Raw genomic sequence first — 19,297 nt, 5'->3', positions numbered from 1 at the left:
CTTGTCTTAAGCCAGTCTTTATCTGAAATGGTTCTGAAAGTTCTCCTCTAAACTTTATTTTAGACTTTGTATTAGTTAATGTTAGTTCTATTAATTTAATTAATTTGGGGTGAAGTCCAAAATGTCTCAGTATTTTTAATAGTGATATTCTATGAATGGAATCATAGGCTTTCTTGAAATCAACAAATGTTATCGAGAGTTGTTTATTTTGTTTTCTATAATATGCCATAATTAACTTTAGTGTAATTATTTGCTCTGTACAACTTCTCCAAGGCCTGAATCCTCCTTGGTATTCTCCAAGTTCTTGATCTAGTTGGTCCTTAATCCTGTTGTAGAGAATCTTTGAAAAAATCTTATAAGTACAATTGAGGAGTGATATACCTCTATAGTTATCCGGATTACATCTGAAACCTTTCTTGTGCAAAGGGTGAATTATAGCTATAGTCCATTGATCGGGAAATTTCTCAGTAATCCAAATTTTCTGTAGTATCATATGAAGAGAGGTATGACTAGATACTCCAGCATACTTCCACACCTCTGCAAACATTTGGTCTTCACCACCTGCTTTGTAGTTCTTCAATTCTTTAAGTACAGTTTCCACTTCTTTTACTGTATCACTCTTGTATAATAACACACAATTTCTTTTTTACAGCTATCAGTGTGGATGGGATGTGCAGATACCAGTGCCCAGATAATTTCATCCGGCTAGCCAATAGCTATTACTACCTGAGTGTTTATATGGACTGGACAACACCTCCAAAATATATCACTCTTGTATAATAACACACAATTTCTTTTCTACAGCTATCAGTGTGGATGGAATGTGCAGATACCAGTGCCCAGATAATTTCATCCGGCTAGCCAACAGCTATTACTACCTGAGTGTTTATATGGACTGGACAACACCTCCAAAATATATCACTCTTGTATAATAACACACAATTTCTTTTTTACAGCTATCAGTGTGGATGGGATGGACAAGCGCAGATACCAGTGCCCAGATAATTTCATCCGGCTAGCCAACAGCTATTACTACCTGAGTGTTTATATGGACTGGACAACACCTCCAAAATATATCACTCTTGTATAATAACACACAATTTCTTTTTTACAGCTATCAGTGTGGATGGGATGGACAAGCGCAGATACCAGTGCCCAGATAATTTCATCCGGCTAGCCAACAGCTGTTACTACCTGAGTGTTTATATGGACACATGGCGAGGGGCTCAGTTTACGTGTCAAGACATGAATGGCAGCCACCTCGCTACGCCAGACAGAAAGTGGAAAGATCGGAGGCTCAAGAAACTCCTCAGCATGGAAATGGCAGGTAACTAAATAGCTAAATTTAAATCCTTCAGGAGAACAGTATATAAAAATAACCAGTACTAACTACTAATAATTCACCTAAAGCAAGAATAGTCATATATTTAAACTAATTCACTAACAGACAAATTCTTTGGTACTTGCTAATCATAAAAATGTCTAAATAATGAATTCACCACATATTACAACACAAAATTCAGGAAAACCAGTGACTTCACTTGAAGAAAGACTTAACTGAAAAAATGACCATGCTTTTTATATTACTATCTATTTCCAAACAACAAAATTAATGTTTTTTTTTTAGTTTAACACCTTTTTGCGTTCTCTATGGCCATCAGAATCTGATTTACTGGGCCGTGGGAACGTACAGGTTTGAAGAACTGATTAACCTTTCATCGTGGTATGCCATACATGGTGTATCATTCCCTTCCACAGTTGCCATACATAGTAGACTATAAACAGTGACTAACCAACAGGCAATAATATCTAATGGAATTTTACATGGAACTTTCTCAGTCTTAACATATTTTAGAGTAGATGTTGAATGAACCTGTGGTCCCAAAATATCATATTGGCCATTTACTCTGTGCTTTGTTCAAATGAAAATAAACTAATCAGCTGTTCTGGTAAGTTAGTGAGTCTGTCCATTAACAGCATTTGTATTTTAATTTTAATTACATGGAGTATTGCTCGTATGTATTGTTGATTATAATGCACTGTTTATGTAGTGAGCATTGTGTAACTGTAATGGAATTTTACAAGTGTTAAGAACAAAATAAATTAGCAAGTGGTAGTAATACAGAATAGTTTTACATACTACTGAGTAACACTAATGTATTTTTATTTTAAATCCAAGCTTAGAGTAATATAATTGCTTTTGTACAAAAATGCCTTTCAAAATATTAATATTGAATATAAATATAAATTGTAAAAATATTTTTACAAAATTACTGAAATTGTCACAAGAGTTCCAGGGATGAATACAAAAATGACATTAAAAACCAGTTTAAAAAGTTGAATTGGACATACGTTTAATGTAAAAATACAATACTTATAAATTATAATAATATGAAAATATTTTTAAAATGTTAAACAAAAATCATGAGATACAAGAAATGGACAGTTGTTGCATAAAAATTACCAACCATGTGCCCCACATTATATATTTCAAATTTTAAAATATATTTTTTTATCTATTGAAATCAATACTACATATTTTTATTAAAATGTTAATATGTTTATGAATTTGTTATGAAAAATATTTTCTTCTTTTCATTTTGCTCCCAAAACATGTTTAAAATGTTGTTTTATTAATTTAATAATCTTTTTTATAAGAAACATGAAAGATGAATGGACTATTGATCGCTTCAGTAGTAAGCAATACAGCAACTATTGTGTCCAGCTGGTCTATACGTTGGCCCTAGTCCAAACTAAATGTTTATGTCTGCCTATGTTGTTATCCAGAGTCAGTTTACACTGACCACAGCATAGTCTATAGATCTGTCAATCACAGCACTTTTATAATTGTATTACGGTTTTAGAACAACCCCTGTTAGTGTTAGCTTTGGGTAGAAACTTTATTTACAACAAAAGTCAAATAATGGCTATAATATCAATTTGAAATTCTAGAATTAAATATTTTGTATGCTCACCAAATGTATTAAAATAAAATTTAAGGATTACTAATTTTGTAATAGTCAGTTTCACTGTATTTAGTGCTTATAGATTTTTGTGATTATTACTAGAGTCTTACAAGAAAATTGGGGATAACATATATTACATCACCTACAAGAAATGTCTTTACTTTATTTCTCTGACATAATGTGTTTCTTTTTTAAATTGTGTCTTATACAAAAACATACTCCTCTTAGAGTATCTCTTTATCTCTGATAGTGTTCAGGAAGTAAGCTTAAACATAACGAATTTGAATAAAAACAAGTCATGTAACCCGATATCACAGTTGTAAAACCAGATATGATCAACTCGACCAGACAGAAATTATGCAAATGAAGCTCAAGTCTGTAAGTTAGCAATTTAAGTCAAATGAGTCATGCGTCTGAGTACTCTCCAGCCAGCACTAGAGCGGAGACCTTGTCTCGGATATTTTTAGTTACAGATGATAACAATACAACTTGACAAGATTCACTGCCGATTGCCTTGGACGTGTTTTCTCTTGTTACTTGGCCAATTTGAAGTTTCACAACACAATTACCATTTCTGTGCTATCAAAGCCATTATCTCGGCTATTTATACGAAACCCACAAGAGGCTGTATAATGCCTGCAATACCCATACTAGGCAGGTCTTGTAGTCCGTCGGTTGTATTGATCAGATTCTCTGAACTAACACAGCTGTCAATAATGATTTGTTGTTATCGCATTTATTCATTTCAGTGTGAAATCAAAACATTGTTATACACAGTGATATTTTAGTGATATTCTTGTAATGTAAATCCTGCACTTCGATGAGCGATACATTGAATTGTATTACTTAAAACATTGAAAATAATAAGATAAGAAAACCAACACATACAAGAGCTATAATTTTTTAATAATTTGAAAAATACTTTATGATATTAGATAAGCATTATTTTCTTCAAAAGTTTGACTCAAGTTTAACCTTTTAGTAATACAAACAGTATTAAATGGTACAACTATTTCAAGTCTATTTACCATGCGGACACTGGATAGTTCAAAGACTTTAAATAAGGATGCCAATGGCTTATAAGTACTTATATGACTTATTAGTGCATAAGCATATTGTCACAATTTCCCAGATGAAAATCAGGGGGTTTTATTTTTTAACTACATGGTTTGAATAATCATGACGTATTTTGAATTTTAAAAACATGCAGTCTTCATAACAATTCAGTATTAGTAACTACAGGAATTAACTTTAAACAAATTTAGTTGTAGAGTACATTGTATTCTTATATACTTAACTGAAACATATTTAACACTAAAAAACATATAAATACTCAAGAATTTATTACAAAATTACGAGCATTTTGTAATTTCAAATCGAGCAAAATATTACAAATCAAATATTGTACATGTTGAGTTATGCTCACGTTAAAATGTTTTGCCAAACTCCTTGTAGACCATCCTCCATTTGATGTGAAGAGTCAATACGTACTTTAAAAACTTTTCTTAAGCCCAGTATTCATTTACTAAGTTTAACTTTCAAAACTTGAACCAAGACAAGAATATTAAACCACTTAGAACAAGACTTACATTGTACAAGTTTCAAACTTTAAACCAGTGTAATTTTTAACGAGTGTACCTTTTCAGGTCGGATTTGCGGCATTGTTTTAATTTGTACTACTCAACCTATGCTCTAATTTTTTATTTTCTTCTGACTCCTAGTGGGCCATCCCCTTACATGATAAAAATGGTAGTTACTTCAAAAAGTAGATTTATAGGTGCATTAATAATGTACCAAGTTTTATTCCTTTATCTGTAATAATCATTCAGGAATTTTCAAACCCATGCTGGTCTTTTTTTACACCCTGTATATCTCTACACTACTTCAAATCAAATCAGATTTTTATTGCCGGAACATTCTATAATGCATGGCAAAAGTCAACTTTTTACTTGCTAGAATTTTGTCATACACCCCACAATACTTAGTATTTGAACAAAAATTATTTAACATTTGACCTTTCATATTTTATTTTAAATCCATTTGTTGCACTTGTTATTCATTAATCACCAAAACAATAAATGCTGTATGGTGTAAAACGATGAGAAACTTCTTAACCAATCTTTTGTTGAAAAAGCTATTTGAACAATCCCGCCAGAGACTATTTCCAGACCACTATGAAATCTATGACAGACCAGTCCAGTCGCATCCACAAAGAGATAACAATAGGGATTGGCCAAGAGCCTCGGGTATATATAGCTGCTGGATCTGACGCACTGTAACGCTGGAGTAGTCGAGGGATTTATGTGTTACACAGTGTCTGACCACACACACTAGCTGTGTAACATTCTCCAGACCATAGATGTGTAACAACTGTGTGGCCTAGGGTGATATCATTAACTGGGGCACTTGGACAAATTTAGACCCTTCTGGAACAATAAACTATAGAATACCAACAGCTAGCACTTGTGTTGATGAAAAAAGTATGGAGCACATTAAGCTCCAGCTTATTTCTTATCGAAACACGTTTCACAGTATGCTCCAAATTATTTTTTATTGGAGCACTTTTCACACTAATCTCCTGCTTATTTTTTATAAAAACGTTTCATACTAATCTCCTGCTTATTTGTTATACAAACATATTTCACACTAAGCTCCTGTTTATTTTTTATTAAAACATGTTTCATACTAATCTCCTGCTTATTTTTTATACAAACATGTTTCATACTAAGCTCCTGTTTATTTTTTATTAAAACATGTTTCATACTAATCTCCTGCTTATTTGTTATACAAACATATTTCACACTAAGCTCCTGTTTATTTTTTATTAAACATGTTTCATACTAATCTCCTGCTTATTTGTTATACAAACATATTTCACACTAAGCTCCTGTTTATTTTTTATTAAAACATGTTTCATACTAATCTCCTGCTTATTTTTTATACAAACATGTTTGATACTAAGCTCCTGTTCATTTTTTATTAAAACATGTTTCATACTAATCTCCTGCTTATTTGTTATACAAACATATTTCACACTAAGCTCCTGTTTATTTTTTATTAAAACATGTTTCATACTAATCTCCTGCTTATTTGTTATACAAACATATTTCACACTAAGCTCCTGTTTATTTTTTATTAAAACATGTTTCATACTAATCTCCTGCTTATTTGTTATACAAACATATTTCACACTAAGCTCCTGTTTATTTTTTATTAAAACATGTTTCATACTAATCTCCTGCTTTTTTATTAAATCATGTTTCATACTAAGCTCCTGTTTATTTTTTATTAAAACATGTTTCATACTAAGCTCCTGCTTTTTTATTAAATCATGTTTTACACTAAGCTCCTGTTTATTTTTTTATTAAAACATGTTTCATACTAATCTCTTGCTTATTTTTTATACAAACATGTTTCATACTAAGCTCCTGTTTATTTTTTTATTAAAACATGTTTCATACTAAGCTCCTGCTTTTTTATTAAAAGATGTTTCACACTAATCAGCATACATTTTTGCTTTATTTCTTAAGACTTTGGCAAAAACCTATTTGATTTTAGAAATATTGTACATTGAGAAATATTATTAAATTAAAAATTTATAAATTATACAATATTAAATGTATTTACAAATTTTAAAATGATTCTACTTTATTCTATTTAGTTCATTTAAAAATTACTATGTCGTAACATAATTAAATGCCAGGAAATTAGTACATTAATAAAATTACCAACTTGACATGCCTACATACTTATATATTGTAAGGGCATTATTAAGGTAAACATGAATTAAGATTAAGTTGATAACATGTTAACACCCTGCCTAGAAATGCACCACAGGTTACAAAATTTTTTTATCAATTCCATTTATTAAACCCTATGATTGCTACATATAATCAGTCATATAAATAAAGTATCTTTATCTACATAAAAGGAGCTACAATGATGTCATCAGTACTAATGGTATTATCAAGTGATGTCATACGTCATGTAGACCTAATATTAGAGATGGAACTATTAATATAGCATGTATTAATGTTTACATACTATTATAATTGGTAAATATATTTTATAAATTAATTGATTTTACTTAGTCCTACCATTGTGGTCAATTTGTAGCAAAACATTTGATAAACTGGGGGAAATCCAAGTCAGCTGATCAGAGCAGTTTACTTAAAGCAGCTGTTAATTCAATTCAGAAACAATAAAAAACTACAGTACTATTAAAACTCTCAAGCTAAAACCTGGGATTTTCCCACCTTTTTATCACTTATATGGTTAATTTATAGAAAACAAAGTCAGTTTAGTATACTTACAATATTCCAAATAAACATATTTATTAGCACAGAATAATACATAATATAGTACAGTGAAAAATTCTGCAGCATTTACAGACATGTGTACATGATACCATTGTGGTTTCAATGGGTCTGAATGTGTAAATGATTAAAGATTAATATTAGATCAGGATGTCCAGCTAACTCCAATAATAATAATTTTCTTGTACAATTCCCACATTTTTCAAGTACATATCATTAAAATTCCAGGATAATTGAATCAAAAATTGTAGTCCTAGCAAGTCTTTCTCAAGATTATATAATGTTTAGTTACTGTATTAAAAATTTATCTGGTACAATAAAATGAATTCTTTTTTTTTTATTATGTTCTACCTAATATTAATTTTTTTAATAACATTTAAAAATGTTTTGACAGAATGACATTATCTGTGTACATTTAAATTTATTTTGAATAAGTGAGGGATTTTAAGAAGTAAATGAATTTTCCTGTTAACACTTTTTTTATCAACAAAAATACAAAATAGCAAATGTATTAACCCCCATAAAATAAGTAGAAGAGCTATTTATAGTACTTAAAGAAACACAGCACAGGAGTATGATATTTCTTTCAAAGCCAATAACAAATTATGGCAATCACTGAGTACCATACACCACCACAAACTAGACTATTATAGACATAGATAGTACTAAACTGATTGACCTGCATGACACCACGCACTTTCACTGGTGGCGAGTGGCCTTGAACTGTCAACTCACCTCACAACCCTCTACCCTCTTTTTCACGAAGACAGTACTGTCCAATATCTTTGAACTTAATCATAAAAAAATCAGCATTAGACGTGTTTCGTTTATTTTAAACTTTTTACACATTTTTCTCAAAATTCCTGTACATATCCTGCATTTTTCCCGTACACAGTAAATTTAAGTACAATTCCCGCACTTCCTACATTCCCGCACACTGGAAACCCTGCAGATCTCCTTTGCTGCCTATGGATACGGCTATGCCTCTCTAACAGAGAGATCACAAGTTCGTTGTTAGGGAGGTCAATGCATTCACTCTGTTTTCCCTTACAAATGCTTGATATCGTTGGTAACAATGCATTGGCATAGAAAGAAGCATATGAAAATAAAACTTCTAGCCTAGTTAACCAAGATAAGTCCAAACCATAGGGTCTTTGCTGTTTTGGTACGTTGCTGAAATCCCACTCTCGAATGTAAAATGTCTTTGCATCACCTAAAGGTGATCCAGACATATGGCTTCATCTCACACAAGGAGCTAGCACAGCAAAGCTAATTCCAACTAATCTTAGCTCACACCATTCCCAAAAACTAACCTACTAGTAGCTACAACACCAGCTCCAATCGATACAGCTAGTACTGTTACTATAAAAAAATAGAGAGGACATAAGAATAATTCATAGCACCTGTAAACCGTATTATATTCTAAATGTTGTTCAATATACAAAAATAATTGAGTTGTCGGTGACTTCTTTATGTTTCAGCACGTCTAGAAAGGTGGATAGGTGGCATCTTTGACTGGGGACGGCACAAGTGGGTCTGGGGAGCAACTGGCCGGCGTATCAAATATCAGGTTTAGTACACCATACTTAGTTCATAATCTGTCTTGTGAAAGTGTTTTGACATTTTCCTATTATTCTGAAACATCCAGAAATAACACTAAGATAAAATTGTATACCAATATTGAATGACCTCTTTATTACAAAAACAGTAACTGTCATCTCAGAAAGCCTATATACTTGTACATTACTAAATACATTAAATTTATCAGTTGTAAAATAATTTTCTATTATAATTTACTATTTTTAGAGAGATACTAGCTATTTCCCGCAGCTTCGCACGCTTTACGTAAGCTTTGCCCGTGTATGTGCATTTCTGGTTCAAGGGAATTATATCTCGACTGTCGATGTAGAGTTTGCCTTCTTGCCATGATCAGGAAAATGTGTGTATGTTTATAGCCATTGTACACATACATGTACTTTATTATAAAGTGATCTAACACTCAAGCTTTAAGTTCAACCAGAAATTTACCTTGAAGACAAATATTCATCATAACTTAGCGCCTTCAAATAGTGTTTGGCTATTTAATATGCATAACTGTCTTATAATTGCAGTTTATAGTGAGGAGTAATTGCAACCTGGTGAGGAGTTACAGACAAACATTAATTTTGATATATATAGATAGAGGTCCTTTTTGTATACTTTTATACTATTTATATTCTCAAATGCATGCTCTTAAAAAAGTATTGAATGATTCGAGATAGAAATAAAGGGTGGGGGGTAGGAGGGTTAAAATGCATTCTCTTGTAATTGTTGCTGTAATTTGTTTATATACCTCATCGACTTTTTGATTGATAGGGGAATGATTTTTATTAATATTTGTAAAATTATGATATTTTCTGGTAGCATTATAATGTTGTTATTTAATTATTATTGCGAACAGACATATATGAAGAGAAACTCTGTATTCACCACATTTATATGTGTAATTAATAACTGCTTGTAATTGGGTAAATGCCTGTCTTTTCTTTTTTAAAGCATTTTTGCAAAATAAATAAGTAAACCTTTTTCAAGTAATTTTTCTAAACTGAGTATATCAAATACTTCTTTGCCTGAAAGAACTATTGTAGTAATGTCTTTACTTCTATTAGACATGTACAGTGTTTTGCCAACTAAATAGTTTTCTCACAGTTTTTCTCAGCTTGCAAGAAAATGCTGATCAATTCTAATTTGAAGTATTGACAGTAGCAGAGGCCTTACTGTACATATCAGTTTGAGGGTACACAAGAGTACTCGCGTTGAAGGTGTTAATAAATATCTGTAAATTGCTGTTTCCTTACACTTTTTGGAACCAACACAGTAATTGATTAGTTCATGGAAAGATAATTTTTGTAACTTTTTTTGGAACAGGGATTCACGAGGCATTCGAATAATGAGAACGAGTGGCACTGCATCGCCATGGACCCGGTACTACTTTATCGCTGGAAATCGGAGAGCTGTGTCAAACGCAAACACTACATCTGCGAGTTACCACTACGCAACATCGGAGCCAAGCCCACCGACATCTACCCTAGGCGACGTAAGGGACACCGGAGGAGGAAGGGGCACAAACGGCGCAAGAACCGTTTCAACAAGGAACCAAACAGTATTCTGTAAATAACTTATCTTCTTTAAGTTGGAACTTTGTTCTGACTTACAGATGAAAATGACTACCATTGGACGGACAAACTATGGATTTATTTGATTCCTTGAGATCTGTAACAATCTAAAAACATATGCAGTGTGTGTTTTTTTAAGTTGCCATCTTGAATTCCCTCAACAATAATTACGGTGAACTGACACACAAAGTCATATACTATCGTTTGTTAATGATGTTCAAACAAGATTACCACACAGTAGTTGCTAGTTTATCAATGTTTTAGTTAATGTTTGGAACTTTGCTATTAGTTCCTGCATATACTGTATTGAATCACTAAGCACGAAAATAAAATAAAAATAATTATAACTCTGCTAACTATAAGAAAAACAGGTAACCAAAACTCAAATACTAAAATGGCATACCTATTCTGTAAAGACAAAATATACAACACATATGTGTTAATTATATGGTAAATATAAAATGTAGGCTAATTTACTACCATAGCTGATAATCTAGCTTATTGATTATTTATATTCACCTTTGTACAAAAGTTATCTAAGTTAAGAATATTTGTTTAGTATAAAATAAGCTTCTCTTGTTTGTACGTTTTCTTGTGAATAATATTAATTACATCTTTAATAACCTAAATGTATTAACATGAGCGTATAATAATGATCTGTAGATTATACATAAAAGTTGTTTAAAATATGTTCCTGCCTTACTTACATTAGAGATAAGTATTATTCTAGTTAAAGCTAACTTTTAAGAGCAGAATAATTATCTGTATTGGTAGCTAAAGTTTTTTAGTCTTATGATTCTTGAAGTGAAAGCCTGATTATAATTAATTATGTATGATGAAATTCTGTACAATACACATTATCTGATCGTATTCACGTTAAATTCAATGTTATTAATAATGCAGTTCTTACAAACTGACTTCAATTCATAACGTTCAAATTATTTATCGCAAAATCACTTATGAAAACATTACCATGATAACTTTTACTTTACATTGTTCAATAACGAGACATCAATCTTGCATGTATATAATATAATTTTGTAATTTAGCTGTGATATTTTAACAGAAATTCAAATTTAAAATTTCACCTTGTCTAATACATTGCGATACTACTTAATTACTGATCAGGGTTGCTACAGGAGTCCAATAATGAAATTCCCTGACTATTCCCTGATTTCCAGACCAAATTTTTCATTTTTCCCTGACTTTTTTCGACGCAATCTTCAGGGTTTTTGGCAATTAATGGGTGGAAAAAAGCGGTGTTGAGGCTAACAGGGTGGCAAATATAAAAAAGCAAAAAAGCCTGCTTCATGCGCCGCGTCGTCTGCAGGCTTGGACTCGGCGCGGCAGCAGTAAGTTTATTTGTGTAAAGGGATTTTATATTTTTCCCTAACCAACGTCGAAATTCCCTGACTTTTCCCTGACTTGAGACCGGATTCCCTGACTTTTCCCTGATTTCCAGTCCTGTTTTTTTTCCCTGACTTTTCCCTGATTTCCCTGACCTGTAGCATCCCTGCTGATCTAGTTTATCGCTAGCTTCATTTTATGGCTGACCTAAAACTAATTTCACGATATGTGAAACCATTTACAGAAGTTGTAGCACAAGATCATTAAATCCTGACACGTGACGTGGTTGATACAAGGAAAGACTATACAGACTGGTTGCCACGCATGACAAAGTGATGATTGTCAACGTTGTATTGTAGTTCTATGCTAATACTTATTTTTTTGCTCTTATAGTATTAAGGATACAACAATTTCCTACTCCATCTTTCCAAGTTGTGTTCATTGTTCTATCTACCTGCTTGTATTAATTTGTACATTGTACTTACATATTTAAAATATTAACTGTACATGCATAAATTAAGTGTTTGAAATAAAGTTAGGAAGCTTTTTATTTATCTTTTGACATAACAATCTACCTTACTAATCTTATAAACATAAATATTTATATTTACCTATTTCCTTGGTTTATAAGACACTATTCAAAATTTTAAAAAAATTCTTAATTGTGTTGTTGATACAACAAATTTACAAATTTTGTTTAAACACAATGAAATCTACATATTATTAAAGCCAATTTCATGACAGTTCAAAAAATATACCCCTGGGCTCAGTCAGAAGAAAGGTAGATCGTATGAGGTCGTCAACTGAAGATGCATTTTTAGTTTGGATGTTTCATTCGCACAATACTGATACGACAGCAACCCTCAATGTTGGCATGTTAATATAACCATAAGACTTTCGAACATTTAGAAAGTTCATAACCTTTGAATCTTACAAGGCAAAAATTGTTTCAACCAAATAAATGTCTTTGTAAAATTGTGGATTTGATTTAATTACATTTAATCTTAAATTATGATTTTAAAAATATTAACCACCATTTTTAAACATTTTATTACTTAAGATTGGCTTAATGAACTTATCCAAGCTATGTACAAAAACATTGTCTATGTACCACGTTGGTCTGAATCTATTGAGAAATATGGTAATTATTGTGTTTACAAATATTCCTACTATGTTGTGTACTAATTAAAACTTAATACATCCGCTGTCTGGAAACCATACATGATACCAAAAAACATGTAAAAACAAACATTGTTATAAATGACCTGAGAACTCTAAAATACTTTTTTGTTCTGCACTATAATGCAAATTAACTGATACTTAGGGTGAGGCAGACCGCCAGTCCACAATTTATAGCGACTGAACTGAGAAACCTACCTTCTTCGCTTTAGCAAAAATCCCAATATTTCGACCCCAAAGAATTATTAATTAATTTTCAGCATCAAAAAATTTCCCAATATGGCACTCTTTGGGAGAAGGGGGTTACGGATAATGTTTTCAGAAAAATTTTAAAATGTAAAGGTAGGTCGAGCCTTACCTCATTTTAAATGTTTCAATTCACTGATCACTTTGAAAAAGGTTTAAATTTATTTCCATTCTTGTATATTGGATGGTCCAAAATGTCAAAGTTGTAAGGTATCACAGTTTTTTATTGCTACCTCATTAAAGATTTTAGTCCTCCAAATTTTTATCCAAGGTTACCAAAGAAGTACTTTTTTCTAAAAATATGTTAGTTGTCACTGTTTAGTACATTTACAATTTTTTTTATGGTTCAAATCTTTCATATTTTAAACTCGTTAAACTTAAAAAATTCAAATAGTAAAGTATGACTTGCATTACACGTGTCAATAGCTATCTCAAAACCTAAAATTTTGTCTATTTAGAGTTTGGCTTTATCTTGGATTATTTAGAAATGGCGCAAAAAAATACTAATTTTCACAACGCATTGTTGAATTTAGTATGCCGTTGTGTTTTAAAAATTGGAATTGTGCTGAAAAGTGACAACTGTAACAAATTTGTTAGAAAGAGTACTTCTTATTTAAAAGTTGTTAATAATTACTTATTATATTTTTAAAATGTATCACTTTAGGCCTACATTGGGAATTTGTTGAGAAACCTTTTGCTCAAACTGTAAATGACCACCATTTTGAAGCTTTTTAGCCAGAATAACAAACTCATCCAAGCTATGTACAAGTACTCTGCCTTTGTACCAGGTTTAATGTGAATATTTGAATTTAAAATGTACAAAAGCTATCGTGTTAAGAAGCTCACGTTATATTGCATAACTCCATACTTACATACACACACATAAATATACACAATTTTGGATTATGGTGGTTTGTGGTTCTGGGGGTCATGATCAAAGAAAAACCAAAAAATCTCCTGGAAATTATGTCATGAGGGCGATTACAATAGGCAGATTTCAATGGAATCTACTTAATATAACATTTATCCTGATAACATAAAAAGAGTATTTTTTATAATCATATTATAAAACCTCCTGTTGTGTGAATTTCAACAGGATGACTTCAGTGGGTCAGGTGTGAAGAACAATCAGATTGAATACATAAATAAAGATTAAACGGAGAGAGACTGAAAAGTTCGTTTCATTTAAAATCTTTAAACGTATTAGTTTAAGCCATCCTGCAATTATTTTGCAGATGCAAATTAAAAAAAAAAATATTAGCTATGCATTCTTTGATTAGTAGCATACTGAAATAGCAATGATAGTTGCTCATATAAACTGTTTAAATTCTCTGAATTTAGAGCCTCAATACACTGCTCTTTAAACTTAAATTCCAATTATTTATTAAATGTAGATTCAGAGATGGGAAAATCTTCTCATGCCCATCACTTGCCTCCATAAATGCTTGGTATGTTACTTAAAAAGGACATGCCTAAACTATCATGTTTCTGTTATACAGCAAGCATGCAAAGCTGTGAATAACAGTAGTATTCTTCAAAAAAGTAGTATTCTTTAAAAGAGAAAGCCATCACTCACTTATCACTAAACTTGATGACTAAACTTACTAAACTTGTTGACGTTAAGCTCTTAGTTTCATATAATACCTTAGTGAGCTTAAATTTAGCACACCCGTTACATGAGTAGTTTATGGGAAAACTAAAGTAGTGGTTTCCACAATTTCACATTCTAACATAGACATTTGTGAAAACTGTGAAATATTTAGTACCAACTTTAAGTACCTCAACACAACTAAAAAAAAGACCTTTGTGTTTTTGTCCAAAACCACCCCAAATATGTCAAAAGCGATGTTTATACCTTCCAATTGGGTCCTACACATGTTTGGCATCTCACTGTAATAAATTTGTTTTATATATATATATATATATATATATATATATATATATATATATATATATATATACTTTTTGCGATTCAATGTTTATTGAAATTATATATATATATATATATATATATATATATATATCTCCAGAAACATGCAGCAAACGAACAACCTACCTAAAATTTTAATACCTTTTGCAATGATGGCAAAGTGATCTAGAATATTTGAAATTATTACTAAACACCATTTCAGTTTCATGGATCAACTTTTTTTACTAGCATTTTACAGTGTCTTTCTTTGAAGTAAAACTTTTCCTGTGCGTAAGTCATAGCGTTCGATCTTGTCACCAATGTGGAAACTCTGTATCCACTCCCTCCCCTCCTACTGTGGTAGTCATCTCCCTATTGAATTCACTTGGTTACCTCAACGAACAATAGCTAACATTTTCTAAGCAACTGTGATGTAAGGCAGAAACTAACCAAGAATTAACGCTCTGAAATGATAAATCCCATGCCAAATGACAAAGAACCCATGTTATTGATCTCGATATCAGGCAACCTAAGCAGAGTAGCTTGCATGCTACCAACCCACAAGCACTTCTCTCTACATATACAAGACCATCTGTGTCCAACAGTTGCTACCCTGCAGCAGATCCATCAGAGGTCACAGCTACCTTGCCACATACATCATTTGATGCTTAATAGGAACACAATGAGTGATGTTGCTCATTTGAATCATGTCAACAACACTGGAAACACAAATGATCTCTCTCAACTTTTAATATGTTTTTCTAGTTGGGAAATAGTTGTTTTGAACATGGATAAACTGGATATAGCCCAAACCTATGAATCCAAGGGAAGCAGAATCCATCCATGGTTTTTGAGAGGTGACAATACTGCTTTCCCTTGACTGTAGTGTTCTGTTGCACCACTTATTTCGCTAGTACTTAGTAATTAGAAGTTCTCCATAATCAAGATTAAGGATATTACAATCTTCCAACTCCCTTCAAAAGGAACTCTTAACAACCAGGGCTGATAACTAACACAGATTTTGCATCTCGTTAATCATAAACCATGGTTAGTGACGACTAGAGAGAGGGGATGAAAACCTAATTCATGTCAATCAAGATAGTGTGAAAAAAAACCAGTAGACATATTCTTTATTAGACTTGAACCATTACTGAAATGAAAGACATACAGGGCAATCAATCAATCTCAACTTTACTGTGCAAAAACTGTACTAAAAACAAAGAGGATCAATAAATATTCATGGAAATTTCAGAGGAGCATTTTTATTATCCAATCAAGATACAAATGAATACATCTACCCTTGTGGTACTAGATCCCTTAAGTCTACACCAAGCTAGCACCGCTCCCTAGAATCAAACATCTGGAAAAAATACTACTATAAATCATTTTTCAGGGTGAATACCTTGGTCTTCTTAAGTTTGCCAGCTGGGATAAGGGTCAAAATACTTCATTGAATTGGTCAGACTGAAAGTACGTAAGTCCTGACAATGAGACAGCCTGCTTCAAACAATCCAGAGTTGTCTGAGGACCCCAATTCAACTTATCAAACAATAGAAGGTCAGCTAACGTAAAAGAATTGATCCACTATCTCTCAAACATCACAATGAGGCAATACAAATTCAAGGACAATGTAATCATACCTCAGTCACGTGATGAAACTGTGACATCTTACCTCCATTCCATAGACCATTAATTTCATCAAATGATCTTGATACTTTTTAACTCTTCTTATACCATAAAAATGTTAGCACTCACATTAAGTTAATGCTTAAGACTTTGACTTTCTCAGCACATCCATTATCAATTCTAACAAAACTCTAGCAAAATTAAATTATTTCCACCTTTTGAAAGCGCTGAACCAAGATGTTTAGATGAGTGACTATCACTGACATGATCATGAAAGATCGAAAAGATGATTGGCTGAACAGTGTTTCATTTCTTAGCAATGAAAAATTGTTGTAATACACAAAATAGCCTATTGGACTTTATAATACTTAAAACAGAATTTATCTGATTTATAGAAGTTTTTCAGATGTAAATTTGAGACACTACGTAGTTTACCATTAAATTAGTATAAAGGAGTGTTTAATATTATTTTTTTAAATTTGTGATTAAATTACATAACTACCTTAATAAACTCGGATTAGTAAGCAGTGAAATTATTCATTTTACGATTTTTATATTAAATGGTTGTTTGGCAATTAATTGTCAGACATGAGAAATTATTCTTTAGTCTTTGTTTTCTAAATTGATTTAGTTTGGCATTTCTTAAGACTGATAAGACAGATAAGTACATTTTACAAGCCTAAACATTGCTTAATCACACACTCAAATGCACCATTATTAGAATAATTCTTACTGATCAGTCCTCAATATTATTATTGACAAAACAAAGAAAGAAAGAAACAGACTGGACATATGCAAATGGCAAGTGAAGCCAGGTCAGAACGGGTTCACAAATAGAAGTCCAGGAGCCATCTACTAACAAACGTCGAACTTCACTAATTCACTAATTTTACTTGTGCAAATTATTGTAGTATACCAATATTGTGTATACTTCAATAACGTTCATTTACTTTGTTTTAGTGGAATTTTAAATATTTTAAGAAAACAATTAAGAATTTTTAATGTAGTTTGATGGATTTTTTAATTTTTTCTGGGCTCTATCAAAATTAAAAAAAAATATAAACTTCATTGTCTTTATTAACTACCTATATACATCATGTAAAAGCAATAAACTATTTGGAAAGACATCCATTGTCCAATAACTGCCCATCGTATTTTCATAATTTTTGATATTTTTTGCAATAGAGTGAAGAATATTATACATATTCTATATATTGTTGAAACAAAAGTAAAAAACATGTTTTCAGTAAAAAGAACTTAACAAATGTTTATGTATTTTTTAGGGTTTTTGCAATAATATAATATGAAAGGCCATATAAAACTAGCCAATTTCATGTATTATTCATTTTATAGTGTGAAATAAAATATTATACGCCCTTTAATAATGAAATAAAAAGTAACATTTTGTTTAAAAAGCAAGGGTTGAAAAAAATTAATTAACTTTTATACATTTTTTGTAATTTTACTGAACATAGTTTGTAATAAAATGTAATACTTGAGTAGTAATTAATTTAGTTTTTAACTAAATTAACAAAAATAATTCTCCAAACAAAACTTATATCCCCATTAAAAAGTTAATGTTATATACTGCATTTTTTAGTTTATCATTACTATACTATATAAAAGATAATTAAAATGTTAAAAATTTCATAAACATGTTTTTGAGATATAAAAACAAATATAACGTTGTAATATATTCCTCAAATAAAACACTATCTGTTAACGCCTGCTCTACCAGTCTAGTCTGCTGTCAAGGAAAGGTACAGACACTTTTGTCTACTATCCTGCTGGTAAAAGCTAATCTCATCATTGACACAGTTTTCATCGAATATTTCGATAATTATTTCATGAAAAATATTAACTATAACAATGTTAGAATTGCTGAAAAGAATGCAATGTTCCTACAAAACCTAACCACTTAGCAGAAACCAGTTAAAAATAATATATTTCCACTTCAAAATAATCCACTACAGTGCAGTTATGCAACAATAAGTACTATAGTAACTAAATATATACTTTTTCAATCTCGTTTGCATTCAAACACACGATATCGGCACATATAAAAATAACACCAACGGTAACGTAGAGGAAAGCCAGGTATAGATGGTTCTTGCTGACATTAAAAAAATATCTGCGAAGGTGAATGACGGGGTGCGTGGTGCTGATTGGTGACTAGGGTGTGCAGTATACAGGGAGTGTGCAATTCTGTATAAGAGTGATTATAAAAAACAATTATTTTATATTAATTTTTATTGTAAATTATAAATAGAACAGAACACTTTTGAAAACTATTCAATATAAAAAAAATTGTATTTTAATATCACTATGTTACAAGTTTAATTTTACATATTGAAGTGTACTATATTACATATCTATAGAAACTGTTAGGTTGCTGAAGGGAGTGGAGGGAGGAACTTGTCTCAGGTTTTGGTTTGGAGGATTTCTTGATTTTGTTACCTAAACCTGAGATAAGTCCCTCCCTCCACTCCCTTCAGCAAGCTAACAGTTTCCATAGATATATAACATAGTACTCAATACATTATCAACAGTTAT

At 31.4% G+C, this 19,297-nt stretch overlaps 2 protein-coding genes across 2 annotated transcripts in view; one reads left to right on the top strand and one right to left on the bottom strand.

The window, feature by feature from the left end:
- Positions 1–19,297, bottom strand: part of LOC124356713 (HIV Tat-specific factor 1 homolog) — a 157,301-nt gene that overhangs the window by 123,201 nt on the left and 14,803 nt on the right. The gene's annotated exons all lie outside the window — the stretch shown is intronic.
- Positions 1,088–11,128, top strand: LOC124356714 (lithostathine-1-beta-like). The gene is made up of 3 exons (XM_046807888.1): positions 1,088–1,327; positions 8,764–8,852; positions 10,190–11,128. Exons 1-3 carry the CDS (start codon positions 1,132–1,134, stop codon positions 10,433–10,435), a joined length of 531 nt encoding a protein of 176 aa, XP_046663844.1. The 5' UTR covers positions 1,088–1,131; the 3' UTR covers positions 10,436–11,128.

The sequence above is a fragment of the Homalodisca vitripennis genome, chromosome 3 (assembly GCF_021130785.1).
Source record: "Homalodisca vitripennis isolate AUS2020 chromosome 3, UT_GWSS_2.1, whole genome shotgun sequence".
NCBI lineage: Eukaryota > Metazoa > Arthropoda > Insecta > Hemiptera > Cicadellidae > Homalodisca > Homalodisca vitripennis.
Note: the sequence above shows the minus strand (reverse complement) of the source record. Positions and strands in the feature narration are given on the sequence as shown.

What these genes read in the sequence shown, in the direction of transcription:
- LOC124356714 (XM_046807888.1), top strand. Translation starts at nt 1,132, where the DNA reads ATGGACAAGCGCAGATACCAGTGCCCAGATAATTTCATCCGGCTAGCC. An exon ending in CCTCAGCATGGAAATGGCAG is followed by an intron (nt 1,328 to 8,763) that starts GTAACTAAATAG and finishes TTTATGTTTCAG; the next exon opens with CACGTCTAGAAAGGTGGATA. An exon ending in GCCGGCGTATCAAATATCAG is followed by an intron (nt 8,853 to 10,189) that starts GTTTAGTACACC and finishes TTTTTGGAACAG; the next exon opens with GGATTCACGAGGCATTCGAA.